The sequence below is a fragment of the Rattus norvegicus genome, chromosome 5 (assembly GCF_036323735.1).
Source record: "Rattus norvegicus strain BN/NHsdMcwi chromosome 5, GRCr8, whole genome shotgun sequence".
Taxonomy (NCBI): Eukaryota; Metazoa; Chordata; class Mammalia; order Rodentia; family Muridae; genus Rattus; species Rattus norvegicus.
Genome location: NC_086023.1, coordinates 139602684 through 139619551, shown reverse-complemented (window position 1 = coordinate 139619551; position 16868 = coordinate 139602684). Strand labels below are relative to the sequence as shown.

General features: G+C 53.5%; 1 protein-coding gene and 1 long non-coding RNA gene across 6 annotated transcripts in view; one reads left to right on the top strand and one right to left on the bottom strand.

The window, feature by feature from the left end:
- Window positions 1-7339: 7339 nt before the first annotated feature.
- Kcnq4 (potassium voltage-gated channel subfamily Q member 4) overlaps window positions 7340-16868 on the top strand; it is a 51847-nt gene continuing 42318 nt past the window's right edge. For 2 of the 5 annotated variants that reach the window (XM_008764110.4, XM_039111225.2), the window contains exon 1: window positions 7348-7986. In XM_008764110.4, the coding sequence (XP_008762332.1) occupies window positions 7673-7986 (314 nt within the window). In that variant the 5' untranslated portion in view covers window positions 7348-7672. Of the gene's footprint in view, window positions 7987-16868 lie in introns of all 5 variants that reach the window. The other 3 variants (XM_039111226.2, XM_039111224.2, NM_001419575.1) reach the window with 3 other exon arrangements.
- On the bottom strand, window positions 12923-13407 carry LOC120102969 (uncharacterized). The gene is made up of 2 exons (XR_005504974.1): window positions 13286-13407; window positions 12923-13022 (listed from the first exon to the last, which is right to left on the bottom strand). It is a non-coding gene; the product is annotated as an uncharacterized LOC120102969 (long non-coding RNA).

Sequence of the window (16868 nt, the reverse complement as noted above, 5' to 3'; positions counted from 1 at the left end):
ACAGGGAACTTCCCTCTGGAGTATTGTTTGAAGATAAGTAGTCCATTCACCGTCCTCCTCACCTCTTTGTTTCTTTGCATCCTGCTCACCTCCGCTGCCCACTGACTGCACTTGGTGTTCTTGTACTAACCGGCTGGTTGGGTTTCTGAACTTGCGGCCATATTTTCAGAATGTGCTGGCCCGAGTGCCTGGAAAGCCCTTTTCATTTATTGATCTCATATACATCCATCAAAGCCCAATTGAAATGGCTCTCACTGAGAAACTTCTAATTCCTTGGGCAGAGTCAGCGAGGACTCTTTCGATGCTCCTACATCAACGTCTACAGACTATTATTAGAGCTCACATACACTGCTCTGCCGCAGGGATTTCTTTGGCCCTGTGCGCATGTCAGATGCTGTTTGGGACGTTCTGCGTCCAACTGAGAACTAGCCAGGCGAGGTCCTGCTGTTGTGGACTGGAACACATGCACACATCCTCCATCTCTGCTCTTCCGGGCGTTTTGTTCAGTTTTGGATATCTTTTTTTCTTTTTCCGAGTACTGATGGTCGGCAGGGCCCTCTGAGATAGAGCTTGTAAGAAATTGTTGTGGAGGAAAATACAGCTAGATTGGGGGACAGAGGGCTTGCCTAACATATAAAGCCTTGGGTTTGATGCCCAGCTCATCATAAGCTGTGCATAAATAGTACACACCTGTAATTCCAGCACCTGCAAGGTGAAGACAGAGACAGGAAGTCCAAGGTTATTCTTGGCCACATGGCAAGTTTGAGGCCATCCTGTGCTACATGAGACCCTGACGCAAAAAAAAAAAAAAAAAAAAAAAAAAAACCTTGGTCCTACATTGACTCTCATTTCAACATCAGATTAATAAGTGAGTAGCCTCCCCAGCTTTATAAGGAAGAAGCTGAGGTACAAAGAGGTTAAGAAATTGCTCGGGTCTGGAGAGATGGCTCAGTGGTTAAAAGCACTGACTGCTCTTCCAGAGGTCCTGAGTTCAAATCCCAGCAACCACATAGTGACACACGACCATCTGTAATGAGATCTGATGCCCTCTTCTGGTGTGTCTGAAGACAGCTACAGTGAACTCACATAAATAAATAAACCTTCAAAAAAAATTGCTCAAACCAGGTTGTGATGGTGTGTGTCTTTAATCCCAGCACTCAGGAGGCAGAAGCAGATGGATCTCTGAGTTCAAGGCTAGTCAGGTCTACAGTCCAATACAGCCAAGGCTACAAAGAAACCCTGTCTCAAAAAAAGAGGTGGGGGGGGTAGGGAGGGGGGAGGAAGGAAACAAAGGTAATTTCTCAAGGGCACCAGCCAGCTATCAGTCTCATGTAGCCTAGCCTTTCTTGGTCATGTCCCTTTCTAAGGTGTCATCTGAGACACCAAGAGAAGACCCTATGGTGGTCAAGTGCCCAGTCACACGAGTAGTTTGGATGAGGCCTCTTCAAGGCCCCAGAGCCAAGCTAGTGATATCACCCCTGGCTTGGGTATCACGCCACTACCATAGTCCAGAAAGAGGGGACAAGAAAACAACAAGGCTGGCATTCAAGAGGGGGAAAATATGAGCTGGGTCCCAGCTGGGTCAGGCTGGGCTGGGTTCCTCTGGCTGGTGCTAGGGCAAGATCTGAAACAGAGCCCCAGCTGGCCTGCATATCAGCACCTCCTGCCCCTTCGTGAAGACCTGGCCTTCACTCAACCTCCACTCCTCCTCCTAAGCTCTGTGCCTTCTTAACGGGTGAGGTCTGTGGGACAGAAGCTTTCTAAGATAATGTGTGTGTCCAAATGTCTTTATGTTGCCTTTTGATTTAAACAACTGTTTGGCAATAGATGGGAATGAAGGTTCACAATTCTTTGCCCTCAGCACTCTGAGGATGTTCTTCCACTCTTTTGGCATCTGTTGTTGCTGATGAGAAGTTTACTGTCGATTCAATTATTGGACCTTTGTAGATAAGCGATCTTTTTTCTCTGGTGGCTCTTAGAATTTCCTCTTTATTCTTGATATTCTATACATTTGCCTAAAAGGTGTCTAAATGTAGGTTTCTCTTCTTTTCTTTTCTTTTTTTCTTCTGTAATGTCTTACTAAGCTGTAGATCTTCAAGCCAGAAACTCATGTCTCAGTTCTGGAAAAAGCTTGGTCGCCTTTCAGTATCTCCTGAGTAATGATCCACATACTTGAGATTCCCACTTGTTCTGATACCTCTTCTTTCACATGTTCGATTCCCTTATTCTGTTCTTCATTCCAGCGGATTTTCCCAGTTCTAGCTTCTAATCTAGTGATTCTCTCTTCAGCTCCATTTACTCATCTGCCTATTGAGTTGGTTATTTTTCAGTATCAATAAACCTAGTTCCCTAAAAGTGTAAGACAATTGTGTTCATTTCTGCTGCACGTGTCTGCTTTCTGGTTTTGTTTTATACATGCAAACTCTTTATCTTCTCGAAGATTTTTAACTGTATTTTTAACTTCTTTCAGACAGTCTCATTTTCTCTAGGTCTTTAGGTATGAGACATAGCAGGACCCTGTCTTTAAAAAAAAAAAAAAAAAGGAACAAGAACAAACCAGCATTTATCTCCCACACCTAACATTTCAAGAAAAATCTTCTATTGGTATTTGATGAGGTTTGAGGTCAGAGACAAGGAAGGCTCCAGAAGTTTAAGACCAAGCTTGCTCTGGAAGTGCGGCTCTCTGTGCCTCTCTATGTTATCACCGAGCCTCTTGAGCCTCTTGCCTCTTGTAAGACCCGTGAATTCATACCTCCCTTGCCAATATTAGCCATTCCTTTTCTGAGTCCCTTCCCCTGTACTCATGGTCTCCAGCCCCTCCTACTCTCAAGCTCTGCCTCCATTTTGCCAGGAGAGCTAGCTAGCCTGCTCGCTTGACTTGATTGTTTGTACTGAGGTTGGAACTCAGGTCCTTTCACACGCTAGGCAAGTGCTCTACTGCTGAGTACATCCTCAGTCCGGATTTTGTGTTTTATTTGGAGACAAGGTCTCACTAAGTTGCCCAAGCTAGCTTGATCTCCAGCACTTGCGGTCTTCCAGCATCAGCCTCCTGAGTAGCAGGAATGACAGATATGAGCCTCCAGGTGACATTTGGTGACTCCACACAGCCCTTCCTCAGCACTCCAACAGCTCTACTGCCCCCAGTGACTCTTGCTGAGACCAAGGACCTGCCAGGAGGCCCCCAGGACCATGGCCATCTCTATGGGATGTTAGGGAAGAAGGACAAGTGCCAAGAGCAGAGGAGGAGCCTGCAAGTTAGCAATGGATTTGACCGTTGTTTCCAAACCCCCTTCTCTTTCTTTGTCTTCTTTAGCCCCCCTCTCCCCACACACACTCGGGCCTTAAGATCAATGGAGGTTTACATTCACTGAGCTCAGAGACACTCCTCTCTGAGCTTCTCCCTACTTCTGTGGCTCTGAACTGTCTGGCCAGACAAGCTTGGTTTAGGGGAGGAGCAGGTGAGTGGTACGCTCAGGTATACGAGAAGGGGATCCTTAGCCCTCTCCAGTTCTTTAGATCCCTCCTGTCCTTAAGCCTTCTGTCCATTCTGGGCTGTAGGGAGAAGAGAGATGGCCTCCACATCCCTCAGTGGCTTCCTACTATTGCCCTGTATCTTCTGCCAGTTCTCACCTGAACAGTCAATGTCTCCTATTTGTACAGCTGACCTGTGCCTTCAGGCATTGTTGTGTCTGGCCCTCCTGAGCCCTCCTCTGCTCTGGGCCTAGGCTCAGGCCCCATCTGCTATCCAGATTCTCGAGCGTCTGCTGCTAACCAAATTCCTTCTTCTTTCCCTGTGCCCTAGAGCACCCTCCTTGACCCAGGCCCTGGCTACTCTCACACACCGTAGCCTAATGCTCTATTGGGCAAATCTCCATGCAGCCTGAGGCTGCCTGACAAGGTATGAATCTCCTGAGCTCCCAGCATGTTTCAGAGATGCTGACAGAGAAGAAGCAGCTGTCTTGTGGAGCTGTGGGCCATAAAAGTTATTCTCCAAGTCCTCTCCATTCCTGTCCCAAAGAAGGCTCATTGGCCTTCTGCCATTGCCAGTGGTTGCCTCTCCCTCCTTGGGCCTCTAGCAATCTAGCAGCTGTAAGAAAACTCAGGAGAAAGTCAAGTGATGGCACCCACTGGTGATCCCAGCACTGGGAGACGGGCAGGTGGATTGCCACAATTTCAAGACCATCTAGACTATGTAGCCAGCAGCGTGGGGAGACAAATCGGAGATTGAGGAGAAATAGGCAGGTGGGGGAGCCTGGAGTCCTCCACCTCATCCCTTCTTTATCACCTTATGATTCTCTCCACTAAACGGGGGAAAAAGGGACTCCTGGTGCTGGCAGTGGCTGAAAACTGCTGAGTGCTGTCAACCCTCCTATTCCAGCAAGGAATTCGAGCCGTGAAATGTCCTGAGGTCATAACAGGAGTCAATACCGGGGATGAACCTACCCCCAAGAACCAAGGTGCCAGCCATTTCTAGACCTGATCCTCTCAGATCTGGGCATCCTACCCCCTGGCAGGAGTCAGTGCTAGAGACTCAGAGTCATCTCTTAGACGCCTTCTCCCTGGCACTCAAAGGCCCGGCATAGGAGTTCTGGGAAAGCGCAAGGCAGTGACAGCATGAGCTCACTGCCTGGTTGTGTATCCTTAGGTGGGTGTCCCTACCTCTCAACCCATTTCCCACAAAGCACAGGGCTCTGTTCTTTGTAAAGGATCTGGCCCACAGCTGGCACTCAGCAAATGGGAAAACTCTCCCTCCCCACCCTTCCTCACAATCAATACCTGCTCCATTGATGGATGGTGGAGACAGTGATGGATTACAGCGGATTGGGGAGTTGGCCTGTTCTTATACAGCCCTGGAAACTCAGAACCAGGGAGAAACATGGGGCAGGGGATGAGCTCAGAAGACTAGGCAGGGTTGCCAAGGAGCTGGGATGGAATTGAGGAAGTTGCTGAGGGTGGAGTCAAGGGCATAGATGTGGGACATAGAGAATGGTGCGTGGGAACCCACAGCATACCTCACCTCCAGTAGGGAGGCTAGACCTGGGAGCCAGAGACAGCTGTTTGCTCAGAAAAGTGTCTTTGTCACTGAAGGCTGCAGTGGGGGAAGCCCCTTTTCTGTCATGTCCTGGGAATTCGGATGGGCACAGGAAGGCCACTGAGTAACACTCAGAGTGGCCACCTGTCCTCTCTGGACTCTCTCCTCTGACACACACACACACACACACACACACACACACACACACCCCACAGCAGCTCAACTTTGCCAGGCCCTCCTATCACCACCTCCCCTATCCCCATAGGAAGAACTCTGTGTCTTCTTCCCCTCACTGTCAATGCACATGACCCTCCATGAGGGGCTGACCTTCAGAGATGGCCTCTGGGACCTTTGTAGGTGCTTCTGAAATCTAGCTTCCATCCCTACAGGAACTACGGTCTCTTCCCTGCCCCCCCAGCCTTTGATGGGGTAATAACAGAGCACGGATTGGAAAAGACAATGAGACCCTCTCCCTGCAAAGTTCCATCCACAAAGGGAAAGGAAGCTTGGCAGTCTCCCACATGGGAAGAGGAGCATGGGCTCATAGGATCAGATTTCCCAGAACAGACTCAATTTTAGATATTCTGAGCGCTGATAAGGGCAACCCGAATTCAAGTTCCATTTCAGCTACGATCAAAGCCTCAAAAGACCCCAGCAGCCGTTTTCCATTGTGTAATTTGAATTCTTGACTTGAGTCCCATCCCTGTGCCTCTGATGGAGTACTGCAATTTACCAGTCAGGAGAGGCAATGCCAAATATGGGTTGGGGGGATACTGGCTTCAGCTTATAGGGAGAAGATATATCTATATCTAGCCCTGGCACTGCAACCATAGTGGGGCCCTGAGGTCTAGAAATCTCCAGTTCTCAGTAGGTCAGGGCATGACCTATGCAGGAGCACCAGGGCCTGTGCACTTCCAGCACCAGCAGCAGTGGAGAAATTCAGGTCAGACATCAGAAGGCATCCCACCTGGGCAGGAGAGGAAAGGGTCGCTAGGGGTTGGGGTGTGGCTGGCTGCCAAACCTAGCTTGGGGACCTCGGATCCTGCACACCCTCTCGGCCCTCCCTCCAGCCCTCCTGCTCTCCCGCTCAGCAGATCAATGCTGCCTTTGCTGACAGCTGAGAATCGAGCTTGCAGCCCGCCCCCTCCCCCGCCCCTCCGGCTAGTCTGTGTCCCCCGAGATCCTCCCCGAGGAGTGGAGAAGAGTTTGCTGCGGAAGCGCTTCACCCTGGGGCAGGGCCTGCGGAGGGAGCATCTGGTTTGGTCATCGCTTTAGGCTGGGAGAGAGGGAAGGAGGACCAGCAAACCCGAATCATCACCTAGCAAAGGGCCAGGAGGGCGAAGGAAAGGGGCCAGCCAGCTCACAGCTGGAGACGGATGTCAGGCACCGAGAACTTTTTGCTGGAGAGGGGTGCTCGTAGAGAAAGCCCGGGTAGGGCCTTTGGGAGGGCTCTGTCTGTTCCCCTAATACTGGCTCAGCGTTTACTTCTATACTTCCAGTTTTCCCTAACCAAGCTTTCCTGACTGGAGAGTGGGAGAAGGGGCAGGAGGGATCCCATGGAGGCGAAGACGGGGTGGGGAGATGAAGGCAGGTCCATAATCAGGGAGGGAACGTTCCCTCTGTTCAGGGTGATCTCCTTCATCAACAAGACGGGAAACTTCGAGGAGAGACGCATTTGGGCTCAGCTGTCCTATACATCTTGGTAGCTGGAGGGCACCAGGTCCTTCAGGTAGCAGCAGGAGGAACGGAAGCTGCTGTACCAACTTCACTCAGCGCTCAGCGCTTTTTAAACACCCGGCACAAGAAACGAAGGGCACGACCCGACAGACACACCTCCTCGCTTACACCACCGGTCACACACACTGCCCGACTCTGCACACCCTTCTTCATTCCCATCCATCCATCCATCCATCCATCCATCCATCCACCCACCCACCCGCCCACCCACTCACACTGAACACACGCAGACCCACGGCTGGTCAGCCAACTCGCACAAGTAGGCACTTCTCTGGACACAGACTCCACACTATGAATGTCCCTCGAGCGACCGCGGCCACAACTCCACACTCCACGCCCCACTTTCCACAACTACTCGTCAGGCATCCCAACCTCCTTCCCCAGAGCTAGCCACCAGGGCCACCACTGGTACACGCCGGCGCTGCCAGCTCCACGCGCTCTGGGCCGGGACACACCGACTGGGCGGTCCGCGCGCCGGGCCCCGCCGTGTCGGGCGCGGGTCCCCCTCCTGGTGCTCTCCTCTCTCGCTCCCTCCCGATTTGGGAAGGCGGCCGTGGGGCGGGCGGGGGAGGGGCGGGGCGGGGCGGGGGAGGGTGACATGTGAGCAGCGCGCCGGCGGCAGGTGGAAAGGCGAGCGGCATGGAGCGCGTAATAAGAGAGTTGGAGTCGGAAAGAGCCGCCCCAGTCGCCGGGGAAGCGGGCGGTCAGTACGGGCTCCCGCGGCCCCGAGGCTCCGAGCGACCGCCACCGGACCCTGCGTGGACCCGACCTGGTCCCTAGCCCCCGCCGCCTGCGTGAGCGCCCAGGGTCGCCTCGCCGGCCCAGGGTTCCAGCCATGCGACTCTGAGCCGCCGGAGCGCGCCCCCGCCCCGCAACGCCCCGGCCCCCCGCCCGGCGCCGCCCATGGCCGAGGCCCCCCCGCGCCGCCTCGGCCTGGGCCCCCCGCCCGGGGACGCCCCCCGCGCGGAGTTGGTGGCGCTCACGGCCGTGCAGAGTGAACAGGGTGAGGCGGGCGGGGGCGGCTCTCCGCGTCGCCTGGGCCTTCTGGGCAGCCCCCTGCCGCCGGGCGCGCCCCTCCCTGGGCCGGGCTCGGGCTCGGGCTCCGCCTGCGGCCAGCGCTCCTCCGCCGCGCACAAGCGCTACCGCCGCCTGCAGAACTGGGTCTACAACGTGCTGGAGCGGCCCCGTGGGTGGGCCTTCGTCTACCACGTCTTCATGTGAGTTGGGGACCCCGCACACCTTCGCGTGCCCCGGCGCTGACCCCTCGTGAGCCAGCCTCCTTGGGGACCGCCACTCCGTGTTGGCTCCACCCCTCTAACCCTCCTGCCCACCGGGCCGACCCTCAGTCCTCCCTCTCGGACCTGCGCCTCCTTTTCGGTCTCCCAGCCTGTCCCATCCCCTGATCTAACAGCCTTGACCCCTGTTGCCCTCGCGTCTAACCTCTTCTACCTGAGCTCCTTACTTTTATCGTGCTCGCAGAGCCCCAGGACTCTGGCCGAGCATTCAGTTTCTCTGCTTTACCAAGTCCGAAGCCACAAAAGTGGGGTTCCCTTTTCTTTTGTTCACCTCACCCTCCCTGTGTCCCTAGCCCCTATATTTTTTTTCTCCTCTTAGGCTCTGTAGCTATGTTGTGCTCCCACCTGGTCCCCTTGGAGATTTCTCTCTTCAGAAACAGGCTGTCCCCAGCTCAGGGCTGGCCTCTGATTGTCTAGGTGTCCAGGGTCCCCATGGCCCTGACAGGCCTGTGTTCTGTTTCCAACTTTATCTGTGTCTCTATTAGTCTTGCCATGTACCCTCAACTTCGAAGTAGCCCAGGCAGCAGGCTGCCCTGCCTGCCCTGCCCTGTCCTGCCTTGCCCCAAGGCTGGGCCCAGCTCTCCTGCCTTGCTGGCCAGCTGTGCTAGGCCTGGCTCTGGGCATGGGGAAAAAGAAAGAAGAGAGGGGTATGTTTGGAAACAATGCCGCTGTGGGGCCCCTCCTCCCCTCAGCAGGCTCCTACAACTTTCAGAAAAACACTGACCCCTCTTGGATGTAAAGAGTGAATTTTGGCAGCTCAGAAGGCAGTCTTGGAGAAGGCCTGGCCAGGCCAGGAACATGAGAGGCCCAGACCGTATCGGTTAATGGGCTGGGCCCGGTGCTGAGATGCCTTTGAGAGAGAATGAGCTGCTTTTCCCACTGCCAGCTTCAGGGTCTCCTGGGCAGCCCACTTTGTTCACCTGATAGTCACTTGACGATCTGTCTGTCTGTCCTCTGCTAGACTTGAGTTTCCCTTTGTGTGTGTTAGCGAGTTTGTTCATCTCTCCTCCTGTCTGTCTCACAGCCTTTCTGTTGGTCTGTCTCCACGCTCTGTTGCCTATCCTTTTATAAATTTTGATGCCTGTGTGTCCATCTACCCGTCCACCTGCCTGGCCACCTCTGGCTTTCCCTGTCTGTGTCTCTCTGCTTGTCCACATATGAGTGCTCTCCTGCCTCTGCTTCACATGAATGGGGACCACAGAATCTCAGTGATACCAGGAAGAGCAGAGGGAGGGAACTTTCTATGGCCCAACTGTTAAGTACCCAGAGGTGGCAGCTGTGGCTTTGTGCAGAGATCCCTCAGGTCGAGACTCTGCAGGGTGTGAGGTCAGGCTTTGGATCTCAGTGACTAGTCAGGAGCAGCCCATGTCTCAGTGTGCCCAAAAGGACCTGGGTAGATGTCTGTCAGATGTAGCTTCAGTGGAGGGGAATAGTTCAGTGCTGGTGGGCTAGAGGCTCTGGCGTTCATCGAAAGTTAATGCACTAGACAGACAGAGCCCTGGGTGCCATCATCAAAAAAGAAAAGAAAGACTGTATATACATATATATATATATATACATATACATATGCATACATATACACACATACACACAAATATACATACACACATACATATGCATATAGACATACATACACATACACACACATACACATATACACACATACACACACACACATATACACACACACGAATTGTACGGCAGACTCCTTATGTGTGCAAGGAGGTTAAAACACAGGGCACAGCTGTGCTTTCCACAGGCTCCCCTGGAGGTGACTTTTCCAAGGCATGGCTGGGTCTGGAGAAGTCAGTTGGCTCCTAACTTGGTTCCTTGGCCTCAGCCCCAGCCACAGGACAGTCCAGTGGAGATGAGAGCAGCCTAACCCAGACCAACCACTACTGTAGCTCCTTTAGAGGGGCCTCCCCTTCCTCCCAGGAGCTAAATCGGATAACACCTTTGCCCCACATCCTGTTCTTTCCGGATGCCAGGAATGCCCTGGCTAGGGGCACCCATGTCCTGAACACTTGTCTCCAGGAGCTCAGGGTAGAAGCATTAATTGGAGTCTGAGGGGAAGAAACACGGTGTGACAGTGTCTGGATGTTTAGGGATCTCAGAGTGGATCTTGGAGGTCAAGGAGACTGAGATGCCAGGAGCCCCTTCCTACTGAGGGCTGTGTGACATTGTGTTAGCTGAGAACCTCTCTGAGCATTAGATTTGTGGGTCATTAGAGTGGGCAGAAAGCCCATATTTTGGGACTTCTTCATGGATGGGCTAATGGGTGGGAAAGAGCTGACTGAACAGCTAGGAGCTGTATGGTGGGAGGAATAGGACTGGGTGTTAGTACCAGGGCCGGGGGAGGTAGCCTACACGGAAGTGTCTCCTGTTTTCTTTGAGTTCCGAATATGGACTTTCTCAGCCTCTCACAGTAGGGTCTTGTATGCTCTTGCCAAGTGCTTAGAGTAGCATTTCTAGTCCCCTTCAAGTTGTGTGGGGTGGGGTTCCCATGCATGGAGCATCAGTTAAGAGCCTTAGTCAGGACCTGTCTTTAGAGTCCCAGGTGGGGTCCCCACAGAAGAGCCTAAGAGAGTGGATTCGGGAAGGAAGACGCTGAGATTCCTCCCTCACACTGGTCAGCTGGCCTCCCAAGATCCACACCTTCCAGGACCTCTAGGGGTGGAGAATTGAGCCTCTCTTGCTCTCAGCCGTGCCTCTGGGAAATGAACGAAGCTAGTCCTGTCTTCTTGTAAAAACCAGAATGAAGGGTCACTGGACCTGTCTGGGCTCTCTCTGTCTCTACGCCTTTAGTCCTACCAGTTTGCTCTTTTCACCCCAGTGCCCCTGCTACTGGCGTGTACCCCCTCCCCACTTCCCAAGGCCTTACACTCAGCAATTTACCAAGTCCTCGTGACTAAGTCCCTAGGGGCAGACTCACTCCTTGTGGTACCCCCTCAGACCACACGGGCACCTTGGGAGTCCCAAACATGGAGGGGGCTGCAACAGAGCATGCCCCTCCCCCATGTCCACTACGCTTCCCTGGCCACTGTTATGTGCTTACCACTCAACCCTTGCTCCCAGCCCTCAGCAAACTTCTCTAAGTGAAGGTTTACAGCTCTGTAAACATCCTCTCTCAGCCTTGTCCCTGGGGTCAGAAACTGTGGGAATGGGATGAGGAGGAGGGTAGCCACAGCTCTCCCGGCCTGTACACTTTTAACCTTGGAGTTCCCCCCCAACCCCCACCCCCGCCAGGTCCCAACCTCCTACCCCAAGCTTTCGAGACAGAACATAGCCTGGGCTAGAAGTTACCCCAGCACCAGACACCTCGACCAGAGCAGGTCAGTTCTCACATTCTGATGGTCCCCATCCTGCCTCTGAGACCAAAGTCATGTGACAAATTAATGGTAGCAGAAGCAAAGGGCCAGGCCTTGAGTCCAGACTCCCTGTCCAGACTCCCTCTGCTCACTGAAGCCTGACCAGTGTGGCCCTCAGAGTTCAAACCGAGATTTCTGACTCTGTGCAGGCGCGAATCCTTTCCCAGCCTGGTGAGGCAGGCCCTGTTATCCTCCCTGATCAACAGATGAGGGAAGGGAAGCCCAGGAAAGGCGGAGCAGTTCACAAGGAAGAGCCTCAACCCAGAGCTGCCTGTCATCCACTGACCTTAGCTGGGTCAGGCCCCAGACCGCCCAGAGCATCTGTGTCCCTAGTGCCCAGCACACCTGCAGTCAGGGGGCAGTGATACGATTTTTATAGGATTGAGTAGAAACTGCTCTGCTGCTGCTGGGGGGCAGTCAAGCTTCCGTAGCATAGAATAGCCCCGCTGTGGTACTCGCCACAGCCCTGACACAGGTGACCACAGACGTCACACTCGCACACGTGCTATCATCCAGGAGAGGGAACTGAGGCTCCACCTTCTCACTAGCTTCGTAGACTAGGCCATGTCAGATCACGGGGGAATCCTCCCCTAACGCAGTGTCTGCCTTTCCTTCCCCAGGGTACAGGCTGCCTTCTGAGCAGCCTGGGGACTTTGGATACAGTGGGGACGGCTTGGGACCCTCCCATAGGGCCCCCTGAGCCCCTTTGCCCAACCCTGCTGTGTGTGGCTGGATCTATCAGGCATAGAACGGACACGTTCTCCTCCAAGGTGACACTCAGCCTCCCAGACAGCACTGCAGAAACCTGATGCTCCAACACCTTCACGATGTGACTGGGAAGGACTTGGAGTGTGTGGCCCGTGGCACTCTCGTGCTTCTGTTTTTCCTTTATAAGGAGTGGGAAAGTGAAGACGTCAATTCTTCAATGGCCTCTCTGCCCTTCCGCTTCCCCTGGCACCTGCCGCTCCATCCTTCCGGGTCAGGCCATTGTCTGTCTGTCCCTCTCCAGCTCTTAGCACATTTCTCCTCCTCACGGAGGAAGCCCTTCTGGATGTCTGTCTACAAACCCTGCTGCTGAAGAAGCCCATAGCCACACAACGTTGGAACCAGGCGTGCTTTAGGGGGCGATTATTCTTGCCTGGAGGCAGCACTTGGAGTGGGTGATTAATTTTAAGTTCTCAGAATCACTGAAGTGGCCTGGTAGTGGAGGCAGGAGGCTTTGGGGCCTGCCTCAAAGGAACGCCATGGGGAACTCTCCCCACCATGGTTCTCAAGTGCTAGACCAAGACAGCCCTATTGTGAAGACTGAGGGGTAGGAGGGAGAGGGGAGGCTTCCATTTCCCCAGAGCTAGTTCCACAGGGACCTAAGTGTGTGGACTTGGGCTTTAGATGGGGTTCATTTCTGCAGCTGCCCTTAGCTGCTATGAAAGTCTTGTAGTGTCTCTGAGCTCTGGCTGTCTAGTCTGAATAGCAGGAATCACAGCTACCTACCTCCAGGTGACCAGGGCCGAGGAAGGAGAGAAGTCAGTGCTGCTCCAAGCTTGAGTCCTTGTCTGACAGGGTCCTGGGCTCGGCAGGGGAGTGTGAGTCCTGAGGAAATAGTGGGGGTGGTATTGCCTGTGTCACCTGTGTGTCTGCCAGGAGCCTGACACTGTCTTTGTGGCCTTCTGTGGAGTAACCTGCAGGCTCCTCTGAACTTTCAGAGCGCATCTCCCTAATGTAGCCCAGGCTAACCTCAACTTCTTCCTCGCACCTTCTCATTTAGACCTCACAGCCACGGTATCAGGGGACAGTCACCTTCACTTCACATTGGGCAGGGGATTGTCGCACAGCTAGTGCCTGGAGTCACTGACCTGAGTCTCTGGGCTGCTTATGGATTTGTTTCTTCCATTGTGTCACAAATGACATCAGCCAGCGCAGTGCTTTGCCAGGCTTGGAGAACCAGAGCCTTGCCTGCAGGGAGCAGATGGGGGAGGGGGTGTCAGCTGTGGGGAGGCTGCCCAGTCTCTAAGAACACTGCTCTCTAAGTCTCCTGGGGCCCTGGCTCTGGCTGTGTGTGTGTATGTGTGTGTGTGTGTGTGTGTGTGTGTGTGTGTGTGTGCGCGCGCACACACACACACGCGCATGTGCATGCGCGCACATCAGGGTGCCATTGTGGGGTTGAGGTTTGGGTTTCATGGTTCATGTTGTTTTTACCACCCCCCCGACACTCCCCCAACACTTCGCCCCCCACCACTAGCTCACACAGAGAGGTAACCCAGCACCAGGGGTCTCTGGAACAATCCTGGGGAGATGTGCATCCACCCTTCCTCAGCCTCAGTGTTCTCTTCTGCCAGATGGGCCTAACTAGAAAGAGAACCCCACTTACTCAGGATTGCAAACGCAGAGCTAAGCCTATGGGAGAGGTACTGCTGACTCAAGAGTTGGAATGGGAGAGGGAAATCTCATAGAAACTTCTGCTAAGGCCCTTCAAAACAAGGGGAAACATTTAGAGGGCTACTCAGGAAGCTGCCAGGCCCACGAAGGCTCCCTGGGGCTGGGGAGAAGGCATGCTCTGGCCTCTGAGGCTTGATGGAACCCACCAGGATTCCAGGCAGACTGGGTAACTCTGTGCCCAAGGCAGGTCTGTGTGCCCTGGAGCTTGGCACCTGGAGGTGAGGGGGGGGGGCAGCTCCAGGCGGCAGACTAATTGGGCTAAGAATCCGTGGGCAGCGCCTGAGGGAGGCAGGCAGAGAGAGCAGAGAGCAGTCATTCTTCCTTCAGAACTGTGAATGGCGTGTGGTGTGGGGTCTCGGGCCTAGGAGCTGCGGGGAAATCACCTGGCTCCTCAGACCCTAGTCCAGGCTGGTGGTACAGGAGCAAGCTTGCTGGAGGCCATAAAGTTCAGTTCTCACAGAAACTGAAGGGATGGAGGTCAGATAGCAAGAAGGACTGTCAAAATAGCCAAGAGCTAGAGAGGGATTCTGTGGGATACTCTTTCCAAAATGTGGGAAACCCTGTCTAACAGAGCTAACCATGATTTACTCTAACCATCCCCTTCAGGCAAAGGTATGGCACCCCTCCACATCATGGAGGGCAGAGGGTAGATATGTGCTTCCTCAGAGCCCAGCGTTGGGAAGGAAATAAATCAGGATCTGCTGGCTCTGGGGTGAGGGAAGGAAGGGCTCTCTCTGCATCTCCTTTCCCTTCCTTCCTTGCAGCCCCTCCTTGGAGTGTCCAGGTCTCTGCCTTTGGGTTTATTTTTTGCTGGGCTTGGCTGTCTCTAGGGGTTGGGGAAAGAAGGAGAACAAGAAAGAGTGGCTTCGTCAGCACAATCCAGGTGCTTCTGACCCATCTGGGCCTGACTGCCACCCTCTGCAGAAGGGACAGCCCTCACCCAGGTGCAGTCAGGATCCTGAGCTCCAGGGAGAATCCTCCTTCAGGGATGGGCTGGGTGGGACCCACACAGCTTCTCTGTCTAGTCCATCCTTCCTGCCGAGAGTCAGAGCAGAGACCTCAGAGCTCCAGAGGCCTCAAAGCCTGGGCAGAGAAGGAAACCGAGTCAGGAGACAGGATCAGATGGCCCAGGACGCAGTTCAACAGATAGACATTGTTATGCTGTGTGCCATATAGGCCCAGGGAACAGCCAGTCCCTGAATGCATTCACCCATTTCTCCTGCCAGTCTCCGATTGGGGGCCTCAGAGTGGGAGAAGTAAGATAGGGAGGAAGGGGGGACCCTTGGTCCAGCAGAAGGCACACAGCCTGGGAATGGGATAAGGCTGAGTGGACATGTCAGCAACTCCTTCGGGCCCTCTTTTATTTTGGTGTGTGTGTGTGTGTGTGTGTGTGTGTGTGTGTGTGTGTGTGTGTGTGTATGCGCAGTTCCTTTCTAATTGACCTAGACCAACCCTACACTCCGCATTCTCATCCACCCTTATTTCAAGCACTGACATCACCACATCTGGGAGTTTTTTGTAGTGGTGATAGAGATGTAACCCAGGGCCTTGTGGATGCTACGCAGGCACTCTATCAAGGAACTGTATCCGCTACTGCACATGCAGGCTCAGACTCATGTACACACACACACACACACACATCACTCACTCACACACACACCAGAGGGGGGGGGGAGAGAGAGAGAGAGAGAGAGAGAGAGAGAGAGAGAGAGAGAGAAGTTAAATGACTGCTAGAGTGGCTCACACCCAGGAGGCATATAAGCAGGCAGATGTTGGTGAGTTCAAGGTCAGCTTGGTCTACATTATGAGTTCTAGGACAGCCAGAGCTACACAGTGATACCCTGTCTAAAAACAAACAAACAACACACAAAAAGAAGTTAAATGACTTGTCTAACATCAACACAACTAGCATGGGAAGAAGCCGCATCGTAGAAGCAGCATTTGAACCCAGAACAAGATTCCTGCTATTCTCTGTCTTAGCAGGGGTCTGAATTTACAGGGCCCTCCTACCTATGTTCAGTCCCCTGAGGATGCAGAAGATTGAACTCAGGACCTTGTGCTGTTAGGCAAGCACTCTGCCACTAGCACCCTCGTTTCCGGGGGAAGGAGGCTCAAGCCTCCTGCCTTTCCCCTGTGCCTCCTCTTTCTGTCCTTAAATTCTGGGCTTTCAGCATGGGCCCTTTCCTCATAGTTTCATGGTGCACTCACAATCCTGTGACGTTATGTGATCTTTTTGAGGAAAAGGTTTTATCTCTGAAGTCCCAGATAATATCCAGATAGTGAACACCCCAGCCTATCTCTCCAAAACTGTCCTCCTTTCTGAATCCGGTGGCTTCCCCACCTCCAAACCCCAGGAAGCTCTTCCTTCAGACACCCTTTGTGCCTCCTCTTGGCAATGGCCCACAATGCACTAGTGCTCACTGTTCTTTTCCTTAGGCTGGTCACATACTTCCTCTTCACACCCACTGCTGGGTCACCAACTCCTATTGATCCTTCAAAGCCCTGTTTGAACATCGGCTCTTCTCAGAAGCATTCTCTGCCCACTTTACTTCAGGCTCTACTGGAGACCCCGCAGTGTCCCAGAATTTAACCTTCTGCCCCATGTGTTACTCTTGGTTCTTTCTCAATGAACCGTCAGACCTCCGTAGGAAAGGGTGAGCACTATACGTGGCTACTATATAGGTATAGGCATGAGAGAGTGGTGGTGGCCAGGTTTTAAGAGGAGAAGGGTTTTACCCTCTGGAGAGAAGTGGAGAGAGCACTCCTTGGTCCTCCAAGTCTGGAAGTTCTCTCTGCCTATATCCTGAGTGCAGATGGACAGGAATAGCCAAGGTGAAGGTTTCGAGGCAGGGGTCCCTTTGCAACAGGTTCTACAGAGCCCTTGGCCATTGAGCTATGCAGGGAGCCCCTACCCTTTTGCCTGCAGGAGCTGTAGGTAGGACAGATGGGGGAAGGAAACCACCATGCTTCCTGATTGACTGCTCTGCACACACAGCTACC